The 22,781-nt window shown below is 35.7% G+C and overlaps 3 protein-coding genes across 5 annotated transcripts; 1 reads left to right on the plus strand and 2 right to left on the minus strand.

Moving 5' to 3' along the window:
• Positions 1–990: 990 nt before the first annotated feature.
• On the minus strand, positions 991–13,836 carry LOC110836189 (activating signal cointegrator 1 complex subunit 2). Of its 2 annotated transcripts, none has more exons than XM_022077098.2 (15): positions 13,589–13,836; positions 13,140–13,214; positions 12,264–12,424; positions 11,484–11,670; positions 10,635–10,832; positions 10,064–10,281; positions 8,861–9,046; positions 6,990–7,145; positions 6,141–6,270; positions 5,671–5,799; positions 4,943–5,065; positions 4,577–4,689; positions 4,091–4,270; positions 2,122–2,360; positions 991–1,266 (listed from the first exon to the last, which is right to left on the minus strand). In XM_022077098.2, the coding sequence occupies exons 1-15, from the start codon at positions 13,613–13,615 to the stop codon at positions 1,139–1,141; spliced, it is 2,250 nt and encodes a 749-aa protein (XP_021932790.2). In that variant the 5' UTR covers positions 13,616–13,836; the 3' UTR covers positions 991–1,138. The 2 variants fall into 2 exon arrangements, with proteins under 2 accessions (XP_021932790.2, XP_021932791.2); XM_022077099.2 differs by lacking the exon at positions 13,589–13,836 and adding an exon at positions 13,404–13,488.
• A 562-nt stretch (positions 13,837–14,398) lies between these two features.
• LOC110836190 (uncharacterized) lies at positions 14,399–17,021 on the plus strand. 2 transcript variants are annotated; one of them, XM_022077101.2, is made up of 2 exons: positions 14,399–14,729; positions 15,522–17,021. In XM_022077101.2, exons 1-2 carry the CDS (start codon positions 14,646–14,648, stop codon positions 15,813–15,815), a joined length of 378 nt encoding a protein of 125 aa, XP_021932793.1. In that variant the 5' UTR covers positions 14,399–14,645; the 3' UTR covers positions 15,816–17,021. The 2 variants fall into 2 exon arrangements, with proteins under 2 accessions (XP_021932793.1, XP_021932792.2); XM_022077100.2 differs by having other exon boundaries at positions 14,402–15,085.
• Positions 17,022–18,386: 1,365 nt separating this feature from the next.
• On the minus strand, positions 18,387–22,291 carry LOC110828193 (uncharacterized). Its single transcript, XM_022060677.2, has 6 exons — positions 21,933–22,291; positions 21,486–21,667; positions 20,614–20,800; positions 19,900–20,075; positions 19,465–19,591; positions 18,387–19,101 (listed from the first exon to the last, which is right to left on the minus strand). The coding sequence occupies exons 1-6, from the start codon at positions 21,996–21,998 to the stop codon at positions 18,952–18,954; spliced, it is 888 nt and encodes a 295-aa protein (XP_021916369.2). The 5' UTR covers positions 21,999–22,291; the 3' UTR covers positions 18,387–18,951.
• Between the last annotated feature and the right edge of the window lie 490 nt (positions 22,292–22,781).

The raw sequence follows: 22,781 nt of genomic DNA on the forward strand, positions 1-22,781 counted from the left end.
TTCAATTGCAGTATAAAATCATCTTACCTGATCCATAATTTCTCGGCAATTTCGATGGTCTCTCTCCCACCGTCTACAAATTCACAATTTCAAACAACGGAAAGTGACCCGAGCAAAACTCAGGTGTGTAGATAGGTGGGGCATGCAGTACACGAGGGATGGTTAGAAATGCATACAAAATTTTAGTCAGAAAGTCTAAAGGAAAGGAACCTTTCGGAGACCTGGGCAAAGATGGGATAATATTAAACGCTTCTTATGGAAATAGGACGTGAGGCGTGTACAGGATTACACTAGTTAAAACAAAGTACAGTAATAGTAAAAAATCCCTTTGTTCCTTAAAACTAAATCAGTCATTCAGTATATTAAAATGAAGTGACGTTTCGGGGACCGGCACTGCCGCCAATCTTAAAGTTATAAAACTACTTTGCTGGGTCCACTAGAAGGGGATAATCCCAAATCCTTTCTAGTGGACACCACAGAGTAGATTTTGTCACCTGAAGACAAGGGCAGAGCCGGCCCCTGAAACATGGTCGCATTTTAGTATACTGAATAATGTGAGCAAAATACATATTTATAAACAGAAACAAATGTTTGCACTGCAAAACATTTTAAGAAAATACTAAACATGCTTTCTTGAAGTCATTTTATCAGAAAGTCCGTAATTTTCGTTTGATTTCTTTCTGCCCAAATGAACTGCACTCAATATAAGACTGTCGCGAGTACTTACTAAAAACGTGTTACACGTTTCAGACAATCTGAGACCACAAATAATTCACTCCACAGACAATTGGGCCCTGGATATTTGGCTTTCTTTCAATATACACAAGTCAAAAAATTACTCTGAAACACGTCATAATTTGACCTTTGTGAACGGTGCCACTGACCTGAGTCTAGGGATAAAGGACGTGTATGTGGGCTGATGACTCAACATGTGGGACAAATGAACATTAGATAGCATTTAAGTTCTCATTCATACAACGAGGGAAAATGTAGATTATTAGAAGGAACCTTTATTGTAGAAATATCCATCCAACTCTCTTACCTTCACAGCTGTTCCATACAAGGACATGTTACGCAAATGCAACACGAGGGCTACAAAACTAAACTGCATAAAAATCCATAAGCCGTTAACACATCATCATAACTGCTGCCTCTTTCTCTGTGAGAAAATTCGTCTATTATGATTTCCTCGACTGCTTTTATGCACGTTTTTGTGTTCTCGATTGACGACGATCTGCTTCTCCTGCCCCTGCCCTTTGGGGCATCCTGGAACAGACAGAAAGCCAATACACAGTTCGGTACAAGGCGATGATGAAATTTATTCATGCAACATTAAGTGTCTATTGCAGTTCTTGCTTCGAAGTAGCAAATTGCTGAAATTTTCGAGATAATGTTTATAAGATGTTCGCTGCTGCTCGACATGGCCCCTGCCCACGCAGAAGTCACGGACCCTAGACGACTCTGACATCAACGGAAAAATTCGCTACGATTAAAGGTCGTCTTTCGATGGAACAGACAGACTTACATTACTACTATCTATGACAGAATTCATGAATTGAAAATCTGGAGGCAATAATACAGCAGTGTGCCAAAACTGTTATCCTACGCATACATTCCAAATTTATTATGATCCTGCTTCAACCTTCTTAGTCCCCCCCCAATGTTCGAGATTTCCCTTCTGTTTAGGCTTCAAAATTTATTTGTTCCGTTTAGGAATCTTATATGAAAAATTTGTTGCCTTCTTTTTTCATTTCACAAACCTTTATCAACAATTATGGTGGAACATCACAATCATTCATATGGAAAAAGCTGCAGTAGAGAACCATAACTTAGAGTGGTCCAACAAACATATGAAGTTAACGCTGAAAAATTACCACCAAAGAAGAGTAGATACGTTACGCATATTGGTAGCAGAATTACTGTCTGTCAGAATGTAACAGTTTCGGCAAGATAGTGATGCAGCCAGCACAACACGGCGTGGAAGGCTTCGTCATAACACCTACTGACATAATTTTACAATGTAAAAAAGAGTTACTGAAATAATACAGTATTTACGGGTGTTATTTATTTCAGGATTATTTACTTTGGAGATTACACTTTTAATGTTTAACATTCACATACCTACAACATCCTGATTCTTGGCTGGGAGACCTTTCCTCCAGTACCTGCCACGAGACTGCAACTGCTGCTGTCGCCGCTGCTCAGCCTTGGCTCTCTGCTCCTCCGGATTGGGCACAAACTCATCCCGTGGTGGCTCTTCTGTATCTTCCAGCTCTCCCTGCTCCTCTCTCTCACTTCCTACTCCACCTAAGTCCTCGTCCTCTTTAGCACACAACACACGCGGCACAACAAATGGCCTCCTGCGAAGAAAAAAAATTCATCATCTCAGATGCAATATCCCCATTAAATCAGCAGGGAGCAACAAATACTAAAATTCTTGTAGAAATGTTGTTTAAACTTCAAAATACATACGGCAGTTCAAAATTAAATTTTCATTGTGCCAAAGTAGTACAATGGGTTGCAAGATTGACAAACCAAGTACTACATGATACATAAGGACTACCAGAATGTTTCATGAAAACTAAGTAACACAAGAAAACTCTATGACCAAAATAAGAAACAAGAAGTTTAAAATCAAGTATTTTGAATAGATCTACACTCTCTTAACATGTACAGGTAGCCCTCGGTTTGCGCCGATTTTTAAACAAGTCAAAAAGTGAAGAAAAAAAATTTACTATTATCTATAATGTTTTACAGTGTATCTTGAACTGATTCTTATACTAAATCATAATTCTTACATTGCTGATTTTGAATAAAAATTATAAATAGTCATCTCTGCAACTACGTATTTTTCGTTAACGCGAATTTGCTCCAATGAGATCGATGAATCGGTAAAAGCTGTTTGTGAAATGCAAACTTTTGCATATGCGAGTTTGCTCTTATGCAATTTCATTCCTGGCGCTTTAAACTTTCAAAGGTCTAATTTAATCTCTGTGGAGGTACCGGGGTTATTTTCACTACGCGATTTTCGATAGGTCGGCGTCTTACATGAATGCAACTATTGCATAACAGCAGAGATGACTGCACACATCAATCACATGAAAGAATCGCAGTCAATCGCAGGGCCCAAAAAATTGCCGATTGTTAAGTGTATAAAATATATTTTTTTAAATTCCCTTTATTTTATTTATGTTACTTCAGAGCTTTAAATGTAATGCCATTATATTACTTGTTAATGTTTGGGTGCCGGGAACGCATGTCATTGACTTCCCACTGATTTACATTATAAAAGAGTTTCAATTTACGCCGATTCCGTTTACGCCGGTTCGTCCAGGAGCGCATCCCCGGCATAAATCGAGGGCTACCTGTATATGGATTGTAGTGCTGTGGGAAGTGCGTCAGTCCAGATGTCCTGGGTTCAAATCCCAGCCAATTTTGCTTCTATTGCACGGAAGCTAAACATGGCACGGAATCAAATGAAACATAAAACTGGCCTCTTAAGCACTGTCAGATCAGACTTGGGAATTAATGCCTAGCAGAACATGCCTCTGACTGAACTGGTAAAAAAGAGGGAAAGGTCAATAATCTTCACAGACGCAGCCAGGTTTTATGTGACTAATGAAATCAACAGACTGACATTTGCTAAATTTTAATGAGCAGATCTCTTGGAAAGCAGCCATGCAAAACCATGAAGGAGATTGCAGGCTAATATTAAACAAAATCTTTAGTAAATAGGTAGGATATGAGGTTCTCATGGCAGTGAGTACAAAGAGGACTGGCTGTCTTGCAGGTTCTTGGGTTATGTAGTCTGGCAGAAGTTTACCAAATTTTAGAGGTCCTTGTTGCCTCCATCACCAGCACTGCTCTACATGTTTAAATGTTAAACAAGGAAAAACCTGAATTCATCATGGGCATTCCATTGTCATATGAACATAAAATGTTACAAAATTAAATTAGTATAATTGGAGAAAATACTGACACAGACCAACACAACTTATCAGTACATAACAGAATTACAGAATTTCACCATTCTACGACAATAAAAAGTAAGAAGACTTATTAAGTGCTGTTTTTCTTCTTTCATTCTTACCTCTCCAGATCACCTTCCTCTCTGACTGACACATCCAAGTAATCATACGTGTCATCATACTCATCATTGTACAAGCTGCCTTCAGTGTCAATTACGCCAAATTTGGTGTACATGTCACGGAACTCCGCCCGGTGAGATTTATCATCTATTAGTTCATTCAAGTTCCTGTACTTTGCTTTCCTACATAACAGAAGTGTTACACATATTATGCAGTCTGCATGGAGTCAACTCCACACTAGGAGGTTACAGCGATAGTAGGGGGAGATGGCCAAATGGACACACACACACAAACATGCTGCCTAGCATTCCTTATGGGAAAAGAATGTGAGCTAAAATTAAATTAACCATTCTAAACCTCAGTCTGAAGCCTCATGTAACGCAAAATTTTATCATGATGCATGTATGGAAAATAATTAACTGGGGGGGGGGGGGGGGGGGGGGGGGGCATATATATATATATATATATAAATGAGATACAAAAATCACCTCTTTCCTTTATGAATTCTGGATGTATCCACTTGATCTTGGGTCATAATGTCAAACTCATCATTATCAAATATACTGAGTCGCTGTATATCTACAGCTGCCTCAGTCACTCCCTGTGCAGCAAAAAATACAGCAGAATTAATAATTTGTAATATACAAATATCAGCCATACACAACAATGATTATTAAACACCAAACAAAGCTTAGCTTATATTATTTGTTGATAATGAAAATCTACCTAGTAGCTTGATTAATAATAATCTACACCAATCAAGATATGAGCCCATTACAAAACACAATAAGAGCTTCCAAAATTTTTAGTATTTGCTAACTGTTAACCACAGAAAAGAAATACGTTGATAGTACCATCGTGTCTTGAGGTATCCTTGGTAATGTTTGATCTATGTTTCTGAGATCAGCTGGTAATGTATCTTCTAATACGGCATTTATCACAGACTCGCTAACAAAGTTGAAGTGCTCCAAACATCTCTGTAACAGTACAAACTTTGCTGTACAAAATATATCTTTATTAAGAATCAGGATTGTAATAACGCTATACACATTGCAGAACGATGCATATATTTTGGATTAGACTGGAGACTAATATTTCATTTATATTAAAAGAATATAAAGAAAACTCATGACTGGCACCTGCTATCATCAAAATTCACTGCAATCAGTGGTGCAAATTACAAGAAAATTGCAGGACTAGTTGGGTATCATATGAAAAAGTGCTGCCATGTTTGTAGTATAACACGACCTACCTGCAAAAGCACTGCAACATATAGTGGGATAACGTAGGATGATCAGGAAAATTACAGATTGGAAGTCAAGTACAGACATTTTGACCACTAAGCACAGATGATACCAAGCTAGAACACACTATAATGAATTGCTTTATTTGGGATATTCTGACTTGTAACTTACACTATTCATTCCTTTTTCAACAAGATCTACAGAGTCAATAAGAAATTGTACATCCTCTGCTAACTTTTGACAAACATTCAGACATAAAACACTACTGAAGTTCTCACGACATAAATGAATGAGTTATGAAATAAAATACTCAGTCGGCAACTGAGAACAAGTGTTACCTCCACAAAGCCATCTCCCAAGTATGACAGGATGTCTTTGACTTCTGTAATAAGAGACTCAAGCTCAACTCCTGTCACATGCTTCTTTAAACCTGCTGAAGACTCCTTACTTGCAGCCTCCTCTCCATTCTAAAGTCCAAAAGATGTTACAATAAGGTGAGAAGAGAGTGGAGGACAACAAGAAATGGACAAAACAAAGGGAATACCTAAACTCATTCCATATTACAAGTCTCTCTCTCTCAATGGCAAACTAATCATATATACAATTAACAAACAATTTTCACACAACTTTCAAAGTGTTAAACTAATTCATCAATGTTCTTTATTAAATAATACACGTAATTCCAATAGCCCACATAATTATAGCATCCTCAGAGACCAACATTTCTCTGCTTTCCCCCTGAATCACCTCATCCACCTTCCACCTAAAATAAAGCAAAGCATCATCATAAAGTCCAATTCACACTAACCTTCTGATTGTCAGACAAAAGTTCTTGTCTTTTGGTACGTGCAGCCATCCAGCTCTTCATCATGCTCTGACTTGGTGGATCAAAGCATGACATAACAGCTTCTAGCAGATAATCACATTTCATGAAATCCCTAGTAGATACGGTTAAGGTAAACCTCCTCCTTTAACGTGTGAAACATTTCTGTTAATAACTTTTCCTACATGCCACAAACAAGAGAATTATTAAAAACTGTTTGCTGCAATAATTATTTGCATTAGGGCTGAGAGTGAAAAAATGCTCGCTGTAAGGTACTTCCTTAAAATAATATTCTCACATTCATACCCATCATTAATGCATATTCTCACTAAGCTCACAAATGACTGCTGCTCTCAATGAATTAATAACACAAAGCAGTATATAAAAATAAATATTGTCATTTATGTCTTTCCTACTGTTAATACATTTCAAAATACCATATCTGACAAAAGCAGGAATGTGTAATATGTTCTTCATATCTTACTGACTATTACAATTAGGGTCTTTACTTATTCTTGAAGATAGCTGTCTTCTGGGTAGCCTGGTAGAAGATTACCATTGTTTCAGGGGTCTTTGCTGCCTCCAGCATCAGGGTATCTCATCACTCTGATGACAGAGGCAGCAAAGGTGTCAGAAACATTGGTAAACTTCTACCAGATGACACAGTGCTACAACCCAGAAGACAACAAATATTCATACTCACCACCAAGACAATCTCAAATCCTACTCATACTTGTTACTTTCTTACATATTTTCATAAATACTTGTCGGTACTGCCTCAAAATATTCATTTCAGCATCATGAAGGATTTAAATTATTTTAAGTGAAGGATACATCTCTGGGCAGACTTGTGACATAGCATCGAGGTCCTGATCAATAGGATACGCCGAGTGGTAGTCATGAATGAACATTTTCTCAGAGAGGCACTCAGACAGCACTCCCACATAGTCATCAACATGTCTCTTGACTTCAGCCTCCGTTACACTGTCACTGTAATGAAACAAATTCTATTATTTGACATCAATTAAAAGAAGAATGAAAAGAATACAACTCGTAAAGACTAGCAGTACACGTATTTTCCAAATGTATTTCTTGAGAATTTTAATTATTAATGGTCTTGATGTTATTTTATTGTGGATAAAAATCTATCAGAGTACAAATTCAACTCCTAACAAAGGCATATGGATATTACAGTATGAAAGCACAAATTTTTCCTTATATTACATAATATATCCCACACAAGAATTCTTTTATAACGTGATTTTATAAAGCTCAATTTGAGATTTACATAAAACAGGGGCTTTATCTGGGCAATACAGACTAAAATGGAATTCACCTTACAATGTGTAGTGTAGATACTCAATATAAAATTTCAAAGAATATTATAGAATACTTTTAGAGATTAAATATGGGTAGCTGAACACTAGGGCAGTCCTCAAAATCCAAAGTTTGAGTTTCCTCCATGGTACACCATACTCTTTTTATATCTACAACATAGCATTGCACGTAAAATTTCACCTTCACTGGACAACATTCAGAGGTCACTCAATGCCATCATTTATTATTGCCATGTAACTCTGCAGAAAGAAGTAACATCACCCTGAAGTACAGTGAAACATTATCCAGATAAAAATGAAAATAAATACAAATAAAACATCATCATTGTTCATCAATCAATCAAGATTATGTATGCAATGCTGATCAGTCACGGCAGTATAATAGTGTTTCTGATCAATGGTTGGCAACACCTAATAAAATCATTTGAAAAGACAAATTTGTGGGCCATTCGATGGTCCCACACAGTGTCTGAAGATATTTCTTAGAATTACTTGCTGTACACAACGCCAAAATTCAAGATGATGAAGGAAGCCTCTTCCAAGTTCAAATTTTTATTAAAAGGCAAACAACATTCTAGAATATTCTAGTGTACTCTATACCTCAAACAATATTCTACCATACAAAACTTTTAACAAACCACAGCAATCAAAAGAAAAGACATGCTCAGTATCCATAGCGATATTCTATAAACTCTGTAAAAGCAACAGTAGTTAATAAGCATTTACATGGCTTGAGTAACCTCTAAACATTATTTGATGTAAGTTAAACTAGTGACTTCAACAAAAATGTTAAATTTGGTGAAACTTAATTTATTATGAAAACTTGGGGGCCATCTCAATAAACACATGATATGTATTCAATTCATGTGTTTCATACAAAGACTGCATAATAAACATTTGCAATGTATGTGAATAAATGTCATCTGGAATAAGGCATCCTACTGATAAAGCATTTAATGATTATAGCTGCTTAAGCATATTTCTGAAAACTTTTCACTCCAATCTTCTGCAGTTCAGCAATCACTCCTCAACTGCTTAATTTGCTGTATGGAGCATGAACTATAAGCAGAAGTAAAACAGAAGTGTACCTGTAATCATTTGGCTATCAAACGATTCATAGTACAAATTTTTATGAGATAATTAATCATATTTTAAAACAATAATTTGCTAAACAATAGAAAATATCACACTTAAAACTAAAGTAAAATCTTTTTATGTACTACTGAAAAATTTTACATGCCAGATAATAAGGTGTTTACATTTCCATGATATTTTCCAACAATGTTTGGGGTCTAAACTTTCAGTTTTGCAAGTATTATAGCAGTTGCCAAAATGTTTCTGTAAATAGATAAGCAAGGAAGTACTCACATTTTCTCCAAAAAGGAATTGAGACTTGTTGCCATGCAGTTGCGGAAAACTTTCAGCAACTCCACTCGCATTACGTCCAACTTGTGTTTCAGACTGACATAAATAGGCTGTGTGTCATCCTTATTTCCCAATATCTCCAGTTTCCTGTACATCTGTGGTACTGTGTTTTCATAGAAATGCACTAATCTGTTAACAAAGATTGTTTCTATACATTTTTGCTGCAGTTTGTTTTGGTACAATTACAGTGAACAGAAGAAACAGCACTGACTACAATACAGATTAACACATGAAGTATTTGGCCTGATTCTCATTTTGTGTATCTGTAAGATTTGTGCATATAATTTTCTTGTAATGTAACCTCATTTGTTGCATTTTTATTTAATGATACTCTGCCAAATACATTTGTTACATCACATTGAATGAAGAAGTCATGAAGATAAAAAATATAGAAGGAAGCAGTTATAGCCTATTTTGAGGCAAGATCTCAGAATTAGGAAATACACAAAACCTCAGACAGTATAGTAAGTTCTCAAACAAATTATGACTCAAAACTCTCCAAATATGAAGCATGAGTGCTAACTACATGGCAGTCAAAGCTTATATAGGCCACTCCCCCATATATGTCTATGTTGCAATATTAGAAAAACATTCAGAACAAATATTCCAAACATTTAGATGTCATGACATGTCTGCAATAATAAATCTGATATTTGTCCGTGACCAATGTCCTTTATGAAATAAATCCTGAAGATAAAAACCATATGTTTCTCCAAAACATTTGTACCTACCTGCCAAATCCACATGACATCACAACCCAGGACAACATTGTCAATCAGTTGATTAAACATGAGATTTGAGGTACTCACGGTGACGATGATGATGATCTTTTGGATTTGGTGCCATGTGGACTGGCTGGTAGATGCCAATGTTTTGGAGAGAATGCTGTCCCCATTCTCCATCTTCAGCCCCAAAATGCATCTCTAAAATGTTGGCATCTACTGGCCAGTCCACATGGTGCCAGAACTCAAAAAACACACACACACACACACACACACACACACATACACACCAATAGTTGATTGAATGACCAACAGAAATTGGTTATCAATAAATATGCCACAACATTTAATTTACAATATTGCACTTGGATTGTTAAATACGAGTTTCAGTTTCATGGTAGCTTGGCAGGTCCCTTACACTTACTTCATTTCAAACAGCTGTTGATGAAATATTTTGCAGGCTGGGTTATATAAATCTAGAAACAAACTCAAGTTTGCTGCACTGTCCAGTGTATACAGCACCATGTCCTTGAATTCAAACAGAGTCATGTCTTCATGCTCATTAGGTCTCTCTGAGAGTTTCATCAGTTCTCCCTCTGGCAGCTTCCGGCCACCAAACTTGTTCTCTATATATCTGAAAACCTAAAGCCAAGGAAAGGGAAAATCTAACCCATGTTGCAAGAAAAACTGCAGGTGTGAGGAAAACTGAAGAATAAATTATGTTAAGCATACAACAATATAATAACCATATACGAATTCCACGTCATATTATGTATATATAAACATTCACAATCATGAGTATCTCATGATATGGACATAATACAATTAGATGGTGATAATGAAATCAAAGAATATGACAAAATTTCAGAATTATTTAAAATAAAAGTCCTATATATAGGTTATACTGTGTTAATAACGCCAGTTCATGAAAGTCACTCAGTGAAACTGGACTGCTGTGATATTGTGCTCAGTTGGCCTTAATTTCATTACCTTACCTTGCAGACAAAAGGAACAGACTTTTTAAGGTCTTCTTGATAATTAGGTTGTATTTCAAATACAGTGTCAATTATATGAAGAACCTGTGTCCTGTTCTCTCTGCCATAAAACATGCAGATGTCCAGAATTATTGGAATGGTAAACACATAATTGTCATATATCAGCTTGCCGAGATATTCTGGCGAGATGAATTCTGTCTGTAAATATAGTGATAAAATAAAACATGTATAGAATGTAGATGTCGTAGTGTACTTTTGTATCACACAAATTCAGTTCTAGTTTAAAACAGATGTAACAATAATTTTGATTGGTGACCTTCATAATTTTTACTCTTCACCCAACATTGTCAGAAAGATCAAATCACAGAATGTGAGATGGGCAAGGCATTTGGCACACATAAGCAACATAAGAGAGACAAAATTCAGTCTGAAAACCTAAAGGGAAGAAATCACATGGGAGACCAAGACATAAACAGATTACTTTCAAATGGATCTTAAAGTAATGAGATATGCAGATGTGGACTGAATTTATCAGGCTTTGAATTGAGTTCAGTGGTGAGCCCTTGTGAATAAGTTATGCAGTAATGATTTTCTGAGTTCCATAAATGGTGGCAAACATCTTGACTAGCTGGGTAATCATTAACTTTTCAAGGACTCTGTTCCATTAAGCTAATTAACAATCTTAGATATGGGTAAATACAGTATTCTTCTTAACTGATTATTTTAAATGTAATTTTTTAGTATTTCACACTTGCAATATCAAGTCTGTAGATCCCACAGTCACTCCACTTTGACAAAACTTGCATCACTTGCCCTCATCTTCAGATGTTCTAAACAAACTACACTTACTTCAGATTCTTTGTATGTGGCAAGGCGAGTTAACACAAGAAACACCAAGTAATAGGTCTTCTGGAAGCTGTTCCACATCTCATCATCCTGAGGAAACTCTTCCAATGCATAATATGGAGGTGCACCTTGCAAGAATGACAGTACTACATCCAATGTGTTTTCACTATAGATTATTTGTGACCAAAATCTAAAATCAGATGAAAAATATAAGATGATCAACTAAAACTCCTCCAGACTGACAAGTCTAAAAAACTAGCAGAGCATTTAAAAAACTATATTCCAGTTTTCAGTCAGCCATCATAAAATGTCACATATACTGAACTAAAACTGTGCAGATCATTCTAGTTAGTTGAAAATACAATTCAGTGAGAACCCCAATGAAATTATAAAATTGATGACAGAACCACATTTATCCAAATACCATAAGCATCTATTTTCTAAAAATGTTGTATAAGAAATGGCCATCATATTCAAGGATTAAATTTGCATAGCACAAAATACATGTGGGGAAAAAACTAAATGCAGCTCCAAGACATCCTTCACACAAGCTGTATTGCCTGTTGGATGAAATAAGAATATAGTCCTAAATAGATCATTTTAAATGTATTGTTCTTTCAGGAGTATTACAGACAGCATCTTACTCAGTAACTAATAAGCACAGAATCCAATCTCCCATTATGCAACATTCTGTTTAAGTAGCAAGGATTAGCATTGTAATGCCTTTCCTGAAACACATAAAGTTACATACAGATCCAGGGAACTTTTAATATCAAAATATACCTGAACTGTTCCAGCTCAAGCAGCCACATGAGATCAGCATTCAAAAACTCCATTCTTTCCAGCCAGGCTTCTTTAGCACCCAACGGAAATGAACCATCAGGACCACCGGTGGGTGGTGGCTTGTAGCACAAGTACTGCCGCTCTTCTGCCCATCCTGGGTGCTGCAAAATGTACTCTGATTGGTTGGATCAACTTCAAGTTAATTTTCTTAATTCTGATGCTTTCTAATTTTAGTTTTCAATCACGTTTCATCAAACAAACTATTTGGACTAAACAGTGTAAAGACACAATGAATATGGAAATATGACAAAATAATGCAAGGCTCAGTATTTCCTCTATACTCTCACGAAATATTTTCTGTTAATGATGGTTTATACACTTTCCATTTACAGATCCTTAGAGTGCCTGCAACATAACTCTAATCTTGGATGACTGTTACAATTGCACATAAGGGATTTGGTGGGGGATAGGAAAGGTGAGACCAAAAGGTAGAAACACATAATATAGAACCCAGTCCTTCCTTGTACACAAATGGATGTGAAATTATTATGTTTTGGCTGCAGAAGTAGCATGTGTGGGTTAAGGCATGTGCCTGCATCACTAGTATTTTATAGTTCTTTGTTTCAGAAAATACATTGTAGTGTTCAAGTCAGTATATGAAAACACCACCAACTGTGAAGAAATTAAAAGGGGAAAAATGTTTTTAGTTATATTATACATGCTTCAACAGGCTCGTTGCTGTCTTGCTCTTTCCATCTTCCCTTCACCTCTTTCAGTGATGTAGCTGAAGCTCACAGTTATGTTATGGCCATTGTACTGGTATGTTTTATGTAAAAAAAATGCCATTTGACTTCCAACATATGTAGCTATATTTACCAGGGCAGGAACCTCCTTCATTACTCCATGCCTCACAGCAGAGACTTTCAGTTCTTCAAGAGGTGTGCAGTTGTTCTGAAAAAGACAAGATATCAACATCATATGTGTAAACAACAGAAATAGTAATTAAATGTAAACAGTTTTGGGTCCAGTTTACGGAATATATGTACCACAGAACCACATCTCTTTATCAACTATTTTCGTCCTGTAATTATTTACGAAACCTTTCCGGTTGCTGCTCACCATTATTACCATTCTTTTTACCTTAGAGCATACAGTTGTAATATTCAGGTCCTAATTTGATTTAGCTCATTACTAAGCACTTCAAAGACTAAGAAAGACGGTAAACGTGGCGTGCATAAAACTCAATTGCGCTTATAAAATATTTCATAAAATGTTAAATCTATTGTACCTTACGGTGAGATTTTGTTGATAAAAATATTTTTTACCTGTTCTCTATTCCTCTGATTTGACATTTCTTTTCAATGTTTCATATTTCGATGTATTGTCTTTCTTAAAAATTATATAAATTAAAATCAACCGATCTGTATTTTATTCATATATTTCAGACAAGAAAACACCCATCTTCCAACACATCCACAGTACTGATAACACACTCAATAAAATTCATATAACTGTTCAAGGCATAACCAACATCTATTCGATATCTTGAATTTGAATGACTCTCTGATCATGTTTGGTTATATATATTGTTCATGAGCAGATTTATGTAATCTGTGGTATGGGGTGATTTATGTAATCTCTTGTGAACGTGGTTATGAGCACGCTGGGTTGTTGCAGCATGAAGTTTGGTAGAAGTTTGCTGGCGTTTCAGAGGTGCTTGCTACCTGTCTTTGGGGCGGAGCAACCCAAAAGTCATTTTCATACTCTCCAGTCTAAGAACCTGAAATCTCACATGCTAATGACAATTCAGATACCATAAAAAGCATTGAAATTTCATAACTACTTGGGCTCACTGCAAGGAGTCAGTTTTATATTAAATGTTGGCAACAGAACTGAGTCGAAAAAAGTCACGGCAGTTTCTATGAAGAACGAATCCATGTACTGGACTAAACCAAGTTATATACCATGCTTTAACATTTAATTAACAAACACACCATACTACCAATGACCTTCCGATTACAATTTGTACATTCCTTGAATTTTGATAAAGTAGTTGTGATAGACATACAAACGTGCATGTTTAATAGTCTTCAGTGTCGTCAATCAATGTTTGTGTACGGAGGCACCCAGGAACACAGATAATACCAACCCCAGGAACATAGATAATCTAATACCTATCATATACTCCATCATAACCTTAAAAGCGATTACGTCAATGTGTCCGCAGGTTACGTTCTTGTTAAAAGAAATTATACAGGTATATGACGAGAACTACTAGTTGGCACTTTTTAAATCTCATAATGGTAAATTTAAGTAAATCACAAGTTAAACAGGATTCTAAGAAAAAACGGGTTACATTTTTAGTTTGTACGGATAAACGTGATGGTTATTCGAAAGAACCGACGCAGAGGCCAAATGAATTGTCAAATAAGTTACCAAAGTACATGGACGAAGACTGTGAACATGGTAATGAATCTCGGAAATCTGAAATTGTTTCTCACAAAAACACGGGAATATCAGATGCAGTGAATATTTTAAGTAAAGGATATGATGTCAAGAAAACTTTGGTTAGAAATGTCGAACAGGCTTTACCGCGGCATTGTGCACTTGTAAGAGGAAGACCGCATCCTTCCATTCCAATAGATATCACACATAACAAACTTGGGACAGATATAAAATCTAGTTACAAGAGCAAATACGCTTCACCAGAACTGTATACAACATTGTGTATAGCAAAAGAAATTCAGAATACTGCAAGGACCGATACAAAACCAAGTGGCTTTGCCATTACTCCAGCAGTTAAACAGGTGTTGGATGCAAAGGTATTGATGTTTTCATAATAGGTTTTGACCACAGGATCTAGTGTTTAAAGTTTATACTTACAAAAGTCAATTCCACCTCCTACTTTGATTCCAATTCAGAATCATACCTTCAAAATATGTATTAGTCGTTTATAAAACAGTAACTCAAGCCATGTTGGAGGGATTCCATTCTTAGATGTTACTATTATCCTCCCATTCCTAGTTTCCAAATTGTAACTTCAAGTAGTTTCAACTACAAAAGAAAATTAAAACATTTGTTAATAGTTTGTTTTAATATTTAATGTCAGTGAAGTACACAAACTATTTATTTTGGCCATTGTTTTGCTTTAAGTGTGGCACAAATTGTTCTCACTGTTGGGGCTGTGAAATGCTTGGTTACTCACCATGGATGATTTATTGGAGACTGGAACTGTGCCCATTGTTATTATTGTTTCAGACTTTAAAAAAGTTGAACTTTCCATTTGAAGAGAAACTGTACAAAGACCTTATCTCACTGACAGTGTGCAATGAGGAACTCATTGGAAATGATGGTAGGTCAGGGGGCCGGAGGGAAGTAGAATTCAAACAGTGCAAGGACCAGGAACCTCAGCTGAAAGACTTCTGTGCCTTGTCAAAAGGAAAGGAATACAATATGGTGGAGCAGCCAGTGCCCTGTGGAATGAAGAGGATAAGGAGATACAATGGCTTCACTTTATATGAAAGGAATCAGATATGGTTTTGTGATGATTAAGGGTCATTTATATATATTTACAGCAAAAATGATGATGTAAAAGTTAACATGATAGTGATGACAAGACTACAAAACAATGTATTTTGAAAATAATTTCATTCTAATATAAACTGATTTTTTTATTTGGATTGGAGTGCCCTTCCTTTTTCAGTTCCTGAGTGTCAGTATATTTGGGGCTTAGGTCTCAAAGTAGGCTCATCTTGATTGAACAAAGTTAACATCGACCAGACTACACAGTGCAACAACCCAGAAGACGGAAATCTTCATACTCACCGCTGTGAGAACCTCAAGTCTTACAAGATTATTTCACTGGACTTGTCACTGCACTTATGCCCACATCACACTTTGGATGCTATATAGCAGTTTTTTGAAATATCTTTCCCTTTTGAGTATTTTGTATGCACAACAAAAAAGTGAATTTGTGGTGTAATGTTGTGCTCAGCCAAGAATTCCCCTATGAAGAGCCAACTGTCACAATTCACAAACTTGACTTCCATCTTTTAGGCTGTTTCCATTGATGACGGAGAATATTAGAATGCCTGATTGGCTATCATTAACTGTTCCTCAGTGCATAATGATAATGGACGACCAGGATATACATTCTTTGATGGAAATTATTTTTGTGTGACCAAGATTCCTCTACAAATGCACCTCATATCCATGACCATCTTATGAAGATAGTTTCATGTCAGACATTTCACAAGTGATGAGTGCTATGAATATAAGTACTGTATACATAATATTTCACCCACAGGTAATATAGGGCAGAAACTTCCCTCCAGCTGTGAACATCAGTTGAGTCTGTTCCTATATGGTGTTACCAATGTAAAATCCTAACATTTCATTTGATGCTACATAATACTGCAGTGTTAAATATCAGTAACAAAACTTACAAATTTGAGACCACAGTATCTGGCTGTGCAAGAAGGGTACAAATAATACATGCTAACATATTTAAACATTTTTAGTCTTTATAATATATACTATTGAGCAAATGACTTCAGTGCTGTTTCAGGAACACAAACATAGTTCAAAATAGGCCAATACAAAGTATGCCAAACATTAAAATTAGCATCTTAGTCCTTACATATAACATACTATATACATTTTCTATCATAGATGTAACATTTCTACATGAACCAGTGTACTGAACTTTGAATATGTGCATTTTTTTGTGGAAATAAAGTTTTGTTATGCAAAAATTTATTGATATATGTTTACATTACCCAGGCAGGCTGGAAAATCACATAATATTAACCATTTTGAGTTCTACATGCTTTTATAGGAGCACCTGTTTCCACACCACCAGTGCTATTAGCTACTCTAGAGACTACTGAAGTAATATAATCTGCCCTCTATAGGAGAGGTACAGAACCTTTTAGTGGCACAGCAACACTTCTCAGTTTCACTGATAAGATATGCTTTGTGAAAAATAGGCTTGTCAGTTGGCAATGGTAAACATGGAACACATAAATAATGACAATGATAATGTATACAGTGATGACAGTAATGAAAAAAGATGCCTGCAGAGTCAGATTTAGAATAACAATAAGACAAAAATTAGATGCACGTATTAAAATCACAACAAAACTTAGAAACGTCAACAAAATACTCAGCACGGGGTATCAAAGAAATTTGTTAAAAAAGTAGTACTTAAAATGGGTTTATGACAGCAGACCCAATACACAAATTTGCAATTCATTAATCACTACAGAAACTTAATTACACCACACATAAAATGCAACAACATATATGCATCAACTACATCAAAATTCATCCAGTACTTATCCTAGCATCTACTCTAAATTCTTGGTAACACATGTACAGTATACAGTATAAGATACCACTCAACTAGAGAATTTCATTACCATTATCACTTACCAGAGGTAACATTTGAGGGGGCACTTTTACTTAAAAAACTATTAAGTGCACATTTTCAGAAATATTTGGGAATCAAGAGAGCAGTGGAGAAGGTTGGTAATTTGCTTAATATTGTTCATGAGATTGTTCATATAGAAACTTTACTCTACATCTAAACTGGGGGGGGGGGGGGGATTTATGGATATAAACCTTCCCTAAAATGTATGGAATGACATGGAAGAAATTCTTTTCTGACAAAATGTAATTAGAAAATAAATGGATTAAGTACTACATTTATGTCAACAGCATAGTTGACATGTGAATCTGCATAATTAATTAAATTTTCAAAACACACTGATTTACAGAAATGATATGTCTCTGGTAACATGGTAGTCAGGACAAGGCACGGAACCTATCAGCATACATATGTAAACATTTTTAATACATTTTATAAAAGTAAATGTTTAACAGAATCTGATATCAGCACAACAATCTTATTTAAGATTGCAATTTCAATAACAAAATCACTGTTATTTCATATTCATATTTAATATTTATGTTCTATTCAGTGCTGGTAAACTAGACTTCTTTAATTTAGGGCCAGATGCTGATTTTCTACTGATATCTGTAGTATGTCTGCATATGTCCTGCAGTTAAAGAATTCACGTGCAGAATATGAAAGCAGCAAGAAAAATGCTACACATGAAATACATTGCAAGTTATGAGTGGGTATATCTTACTACATGAAGTGAAGTGATTGCCTCACATAAATCTCCAAGGTGGAGACAGCATTTAGTTCAGCCAACTATCGTTTACTGGGATTAGTTAAAGATGTTTACAGTGCTAATGAACTCATTGAGAACCTGTGAAGCATATGATAACTACCAATAAAATTAGCACGTGTTATATTAAACTTATGCAACATGAGTAATTTCTAATATGTATCTAAAAAGTTCTCACCCCTTCATAAATTATGCCATTAGATTTATATGCTCATGGTGTCATGTTTAAGAAAATAGTTAACTCAAAGATTCTTCAGTCTCTGTCTTAAGTACAATGTTATCCATTGTATTACACTAAGCCCATTCCATTCAAAACCAAAGAATGATGTGAATAATAATTTATAGCCTGTCCTCCTAAAAATGCAGATCTTATAAAAATAAAGGGACTGTACATTGTTCATTAAAATATGGCAACACAGAAACAATTCAGTACAAAGATATGTATCACAACAAATGCTGTAAGTATATCTAAGTGCGTATCTATTAATACTGTGTCATTCTTCTTCAAACTGCAGGTACTCTTTCACACTACTGTAACCTTCGCTTTTAACAAATGGAACCAAAATTCCTGTTGGTCTTTTACCTTCCCTTGTACGACAAATGGAACAGTTACACAATCCACGGCATGGTGGACAAGCCCAGTCCTGTAAGCACAAAATTACTTTACATCCTATACTGCCCTTTCTCTTGCTGTCTACTGAAAGTGTTTTTGTCAAACATTGTAAAAGAAACTGATGAAATATTAATCCCAACAAAGTACAAACTTTTTCAAAAATCAAAGAGTATAAATACCATACTGTACAGCAGTATGGATAGTGGCAACATTTTATACACAGGTGTTCAGCAGTTTAGCCAATGGCACTGCAGAAGACAATTTTGTCACTAAGCACAATAAAGGTAAAAATAAGACATTCTAAGAGCAATAACTTTCATCTGTTTCATTTACCTGTGAAATGTCAAGATATATAATGCATCTATATATTGTAATAATCAAAGTAGTGTGTTACCGGATCTTTCAAAGCCTTCTCAGCACTCTCTCCATATCTGTTCTTGAGGCACGGCCCACAGAACTGACCTCGAACACCCACACAGCTACCAGATCGACACATTGTTTTGGTGTCCAATGTTTTCTGCCTGCATGCAGACATGAGTAACAGATTTAGTAATTAAGTTCCATATTTACTCAGTTTCAATTAATACAGTGTGTAGTGAGTATCTGTATAAAAAAATTACAAATAACTATCCCTTAATCACCCTTATGATATTATGTTAACAGTACACACTGTAAAGCTCCTTACTGTGTAATTTACTCCTTACTCTGAAATAATCTCTGCTAGGTCCAAATATTTTCATTACTGGATTCTTTCTTTGATCTGGTCTTCATCTTGTATTGATACTGAATAAATGGGCATACAAATGGCTTGTCTATAAATATATACTACCTGCACTGATGACAGCATGTGCCATGTTCTGAAGAATATGTCTTTCCCCCACTTTTCTGAGCAACATTTCTGATGTCAGCTTCTGTCACCTCCTCAGGGTTAAGGACAACTGGTACATCTGCCAAGCGTCTGTTGATCTGTCTCTGAGGTAAGAGCTCTTCCTCGCCTGATGATTCCTGTGAGAACATCACAAACGTCTAAAGTTTAACATTCTACACTTTTCTGTGAAAGCTATGGGGTGTGTACTCCTGAAAGACATGAAATGAAACGCATAATTACTTAACACAACAATGTACAATGACAAAATATTAAAACCTTTAAGAACTTATCTTTATAATAAATGAAAATCCTGGATACCTGAAAAATATATTTGCACAGGCTATAAATGATATAAGAAATTTCATATGTAACAATGTTCAAGCATAGAAGTCCAAAATTTGCTAGAAGGCTTTCCTGTCTTTAGCTGCTACTAGATTTCTACAGGTAGAACATGACAATACACTACATGAAGACTGGAAGTTTCTCTACACCTGTAGCAATTGGATAATTACAATCTCCAGTAATATGCTTCACATTTATTGGTAGCAGTTTGCAAAACGTAGGAGAATATTTCATAATTGTTTAGACACCAATAAAATCTTACTACTAATTAATTAAATAAAACTTTTAGCGCTATTATTTAAAAGCTAACCCATTTAGAAATCTAGCACTTACCTCACTCTCATTTCCTTCCCACACATCAATAACTTCATTACAGGAAATATCCACTCTGAACTTGTACTGACATGGAAAGCACACAATCAGACGATTTTTCATATCCAGATTGTCATTACTGACATAATCATCTTCATCTGATTCATCACTATCTTCTTCATCACAGACATATTCATCATCTTTCAGCCTATAACAGTTCATAATAGATACTTCATTCATATCCTTAACTGCTGATCAATAAGCAGTCATCACAGTTTACAGAAATTAATATATAACCAAACAAATACAAAATGTTATCACCAACTAATTAATTATTTATATCAACTCAACTGCACTAGTTAGAAATGAATGTTGTCAAAAAATAAAATAAAGCTTAATCCATTGTACGGAAGTGGCATTTCCTTCACTCCAAATGTTATGGTTATAGGTCCATGATTTTCTCACTAGGCCTTATACATGAAGGTGCAGATGGCATTAAGGTAGCATAGGTTTTATCAGATGCATATGACCTTTCACACCCCAGTTATATTTAATGTCACTCGATCCATTATTTTAGTAAGTACCTACAATATGTATGTGTCATTATGACAGAAATTCTGCAGGTGATACAGATAAACAAAACAAACAAAAAAATTTAGGAAACAGCCTCTGAACATAAACGGCTCACAAAAAGTGAGACTTATATGCTCAGAATGTTGGACACCACTATATGTGTATTTTATTACATACTAATCAAGCAAATTAAAATGGAACATAAAACTAGGCATTAAGCACTAAGGTTATAATAAAATCAACAAAAAATGATGCAAGCACAAAACATGGCAAAGCAAACTGAAAGTCTATTTCAATCTTACAGTTATTCATGAACTAACCGTTTAAGTCTTGCTGAACGTCTAATCCGAACAGAGCGTCGTTGGGTTGTAGGAAAGACATTAAAATAAGTGTGACGCTGCCTTGGAGCTGTTCCTTCCCGAGATAAATTAAAAGAGTTGACCTGGGCTGATTTCTTGAGTGGTTCACTTAGATCTTTTAACTCCTTGAACAATGTAGAAAACTGCAAACAATAACGTTGAAGAACAATTAAGGCCAAAACACGTGATTCATTCGCCTAACAACTTATCCAGACGAATAAGACTTTGCAAACATACGAATGAGAACAAACGTGTGAAAGATATTAATACACTCCAATATAATTACATGTCGCCCCATAACTTGGTGGGTATTTTAAAGGATACAAAAAACAGTCCAAAATTAGCAGAAATGTACTCCTTAAAAGATACAGTAATCTATAATCCAAAAATACATTATTCCGTACTTACTAATGCTTCCCTTTCTTTTACATTTTTGTTGCGGAGTAATTCATATTCAGATACACTAGTCATCATTTTTAAATACTGAACAAAATCCTATGTTTACATTTCAAGCATCATACGTAAAGGCGCTAAAATTTGTTCTTCCGAGCATGAGCAGAAGTAGTTATACTGTGACTGCATATCAGGATAACCAACATGTATAATAATTACTTCCCTTGAGGAGTACATAATAAATAAGAACTACACGAATGTCTTTGTGTGACGTATCAGAGACAAATAAGAATCAGATAATTATTGCACATCTAAAAGTTTCAAATGATGGAATTTTCTTCTGCTCTGTTTCACTAGTGATATCAATAAGTACTGTAACTCAATTCCTACGACTGACGAAAAAAGCTAAATTTAGTTACTACTAGTTAGTTTTTCGACCAGGAGGGGATCGTCCATAGGAAGTTTCTTCCTGCAGGTCAGACGGTCAATGCTGAATTTTACTGTGGGGTCCTGAGGCGGTTGCGTGAAGATGTGAGACGGAAGCGGCCGGCAAAGTGGCGCAACCACAACTGGCTGCTGCATCATGACAACGCGCCAGCGCACACCGCCCTCAAAGTTCGGCAGTTTTTGGCCTCAAACACCATGGCCGTCATCCCGCACCCTTCTTATTCGCCGGATTTAGCTCCGTGTGACTTCTTCCTCTTCCCAAAGATGAAAATTCAGCTAAAGGGAAGGAGATTTGAGACGATAGAAGAGATTCAGGCAGAATCGCAGATGGTGCTTGACAGGCTGACAAAGAAAGATTTCCAGGGATGCTTCCAGGCTTGGCAGCGGCGCTGGGATCGTTGTGTTCACTCCCAGGGG

Source organism: Zootermopsis nevadensis, unplaced genomic scaffold (assembly GCF_977971745.1).
Source record: "Zootermopsis nevadensis isolate Lab colony 2312 unplaced genomic scaffold, Znev_1.0 Znev_ptg000030l, whole genome shotgun sequence".
In the NCBI taxonomy this organism is placed as follows: domain Eukaryota; kingdom Metazoa; phylum Arthropoda; class Insecta; order Blattodea; family Termopsidae; genus Zootermopsis; species Zootermopsis nevadensis.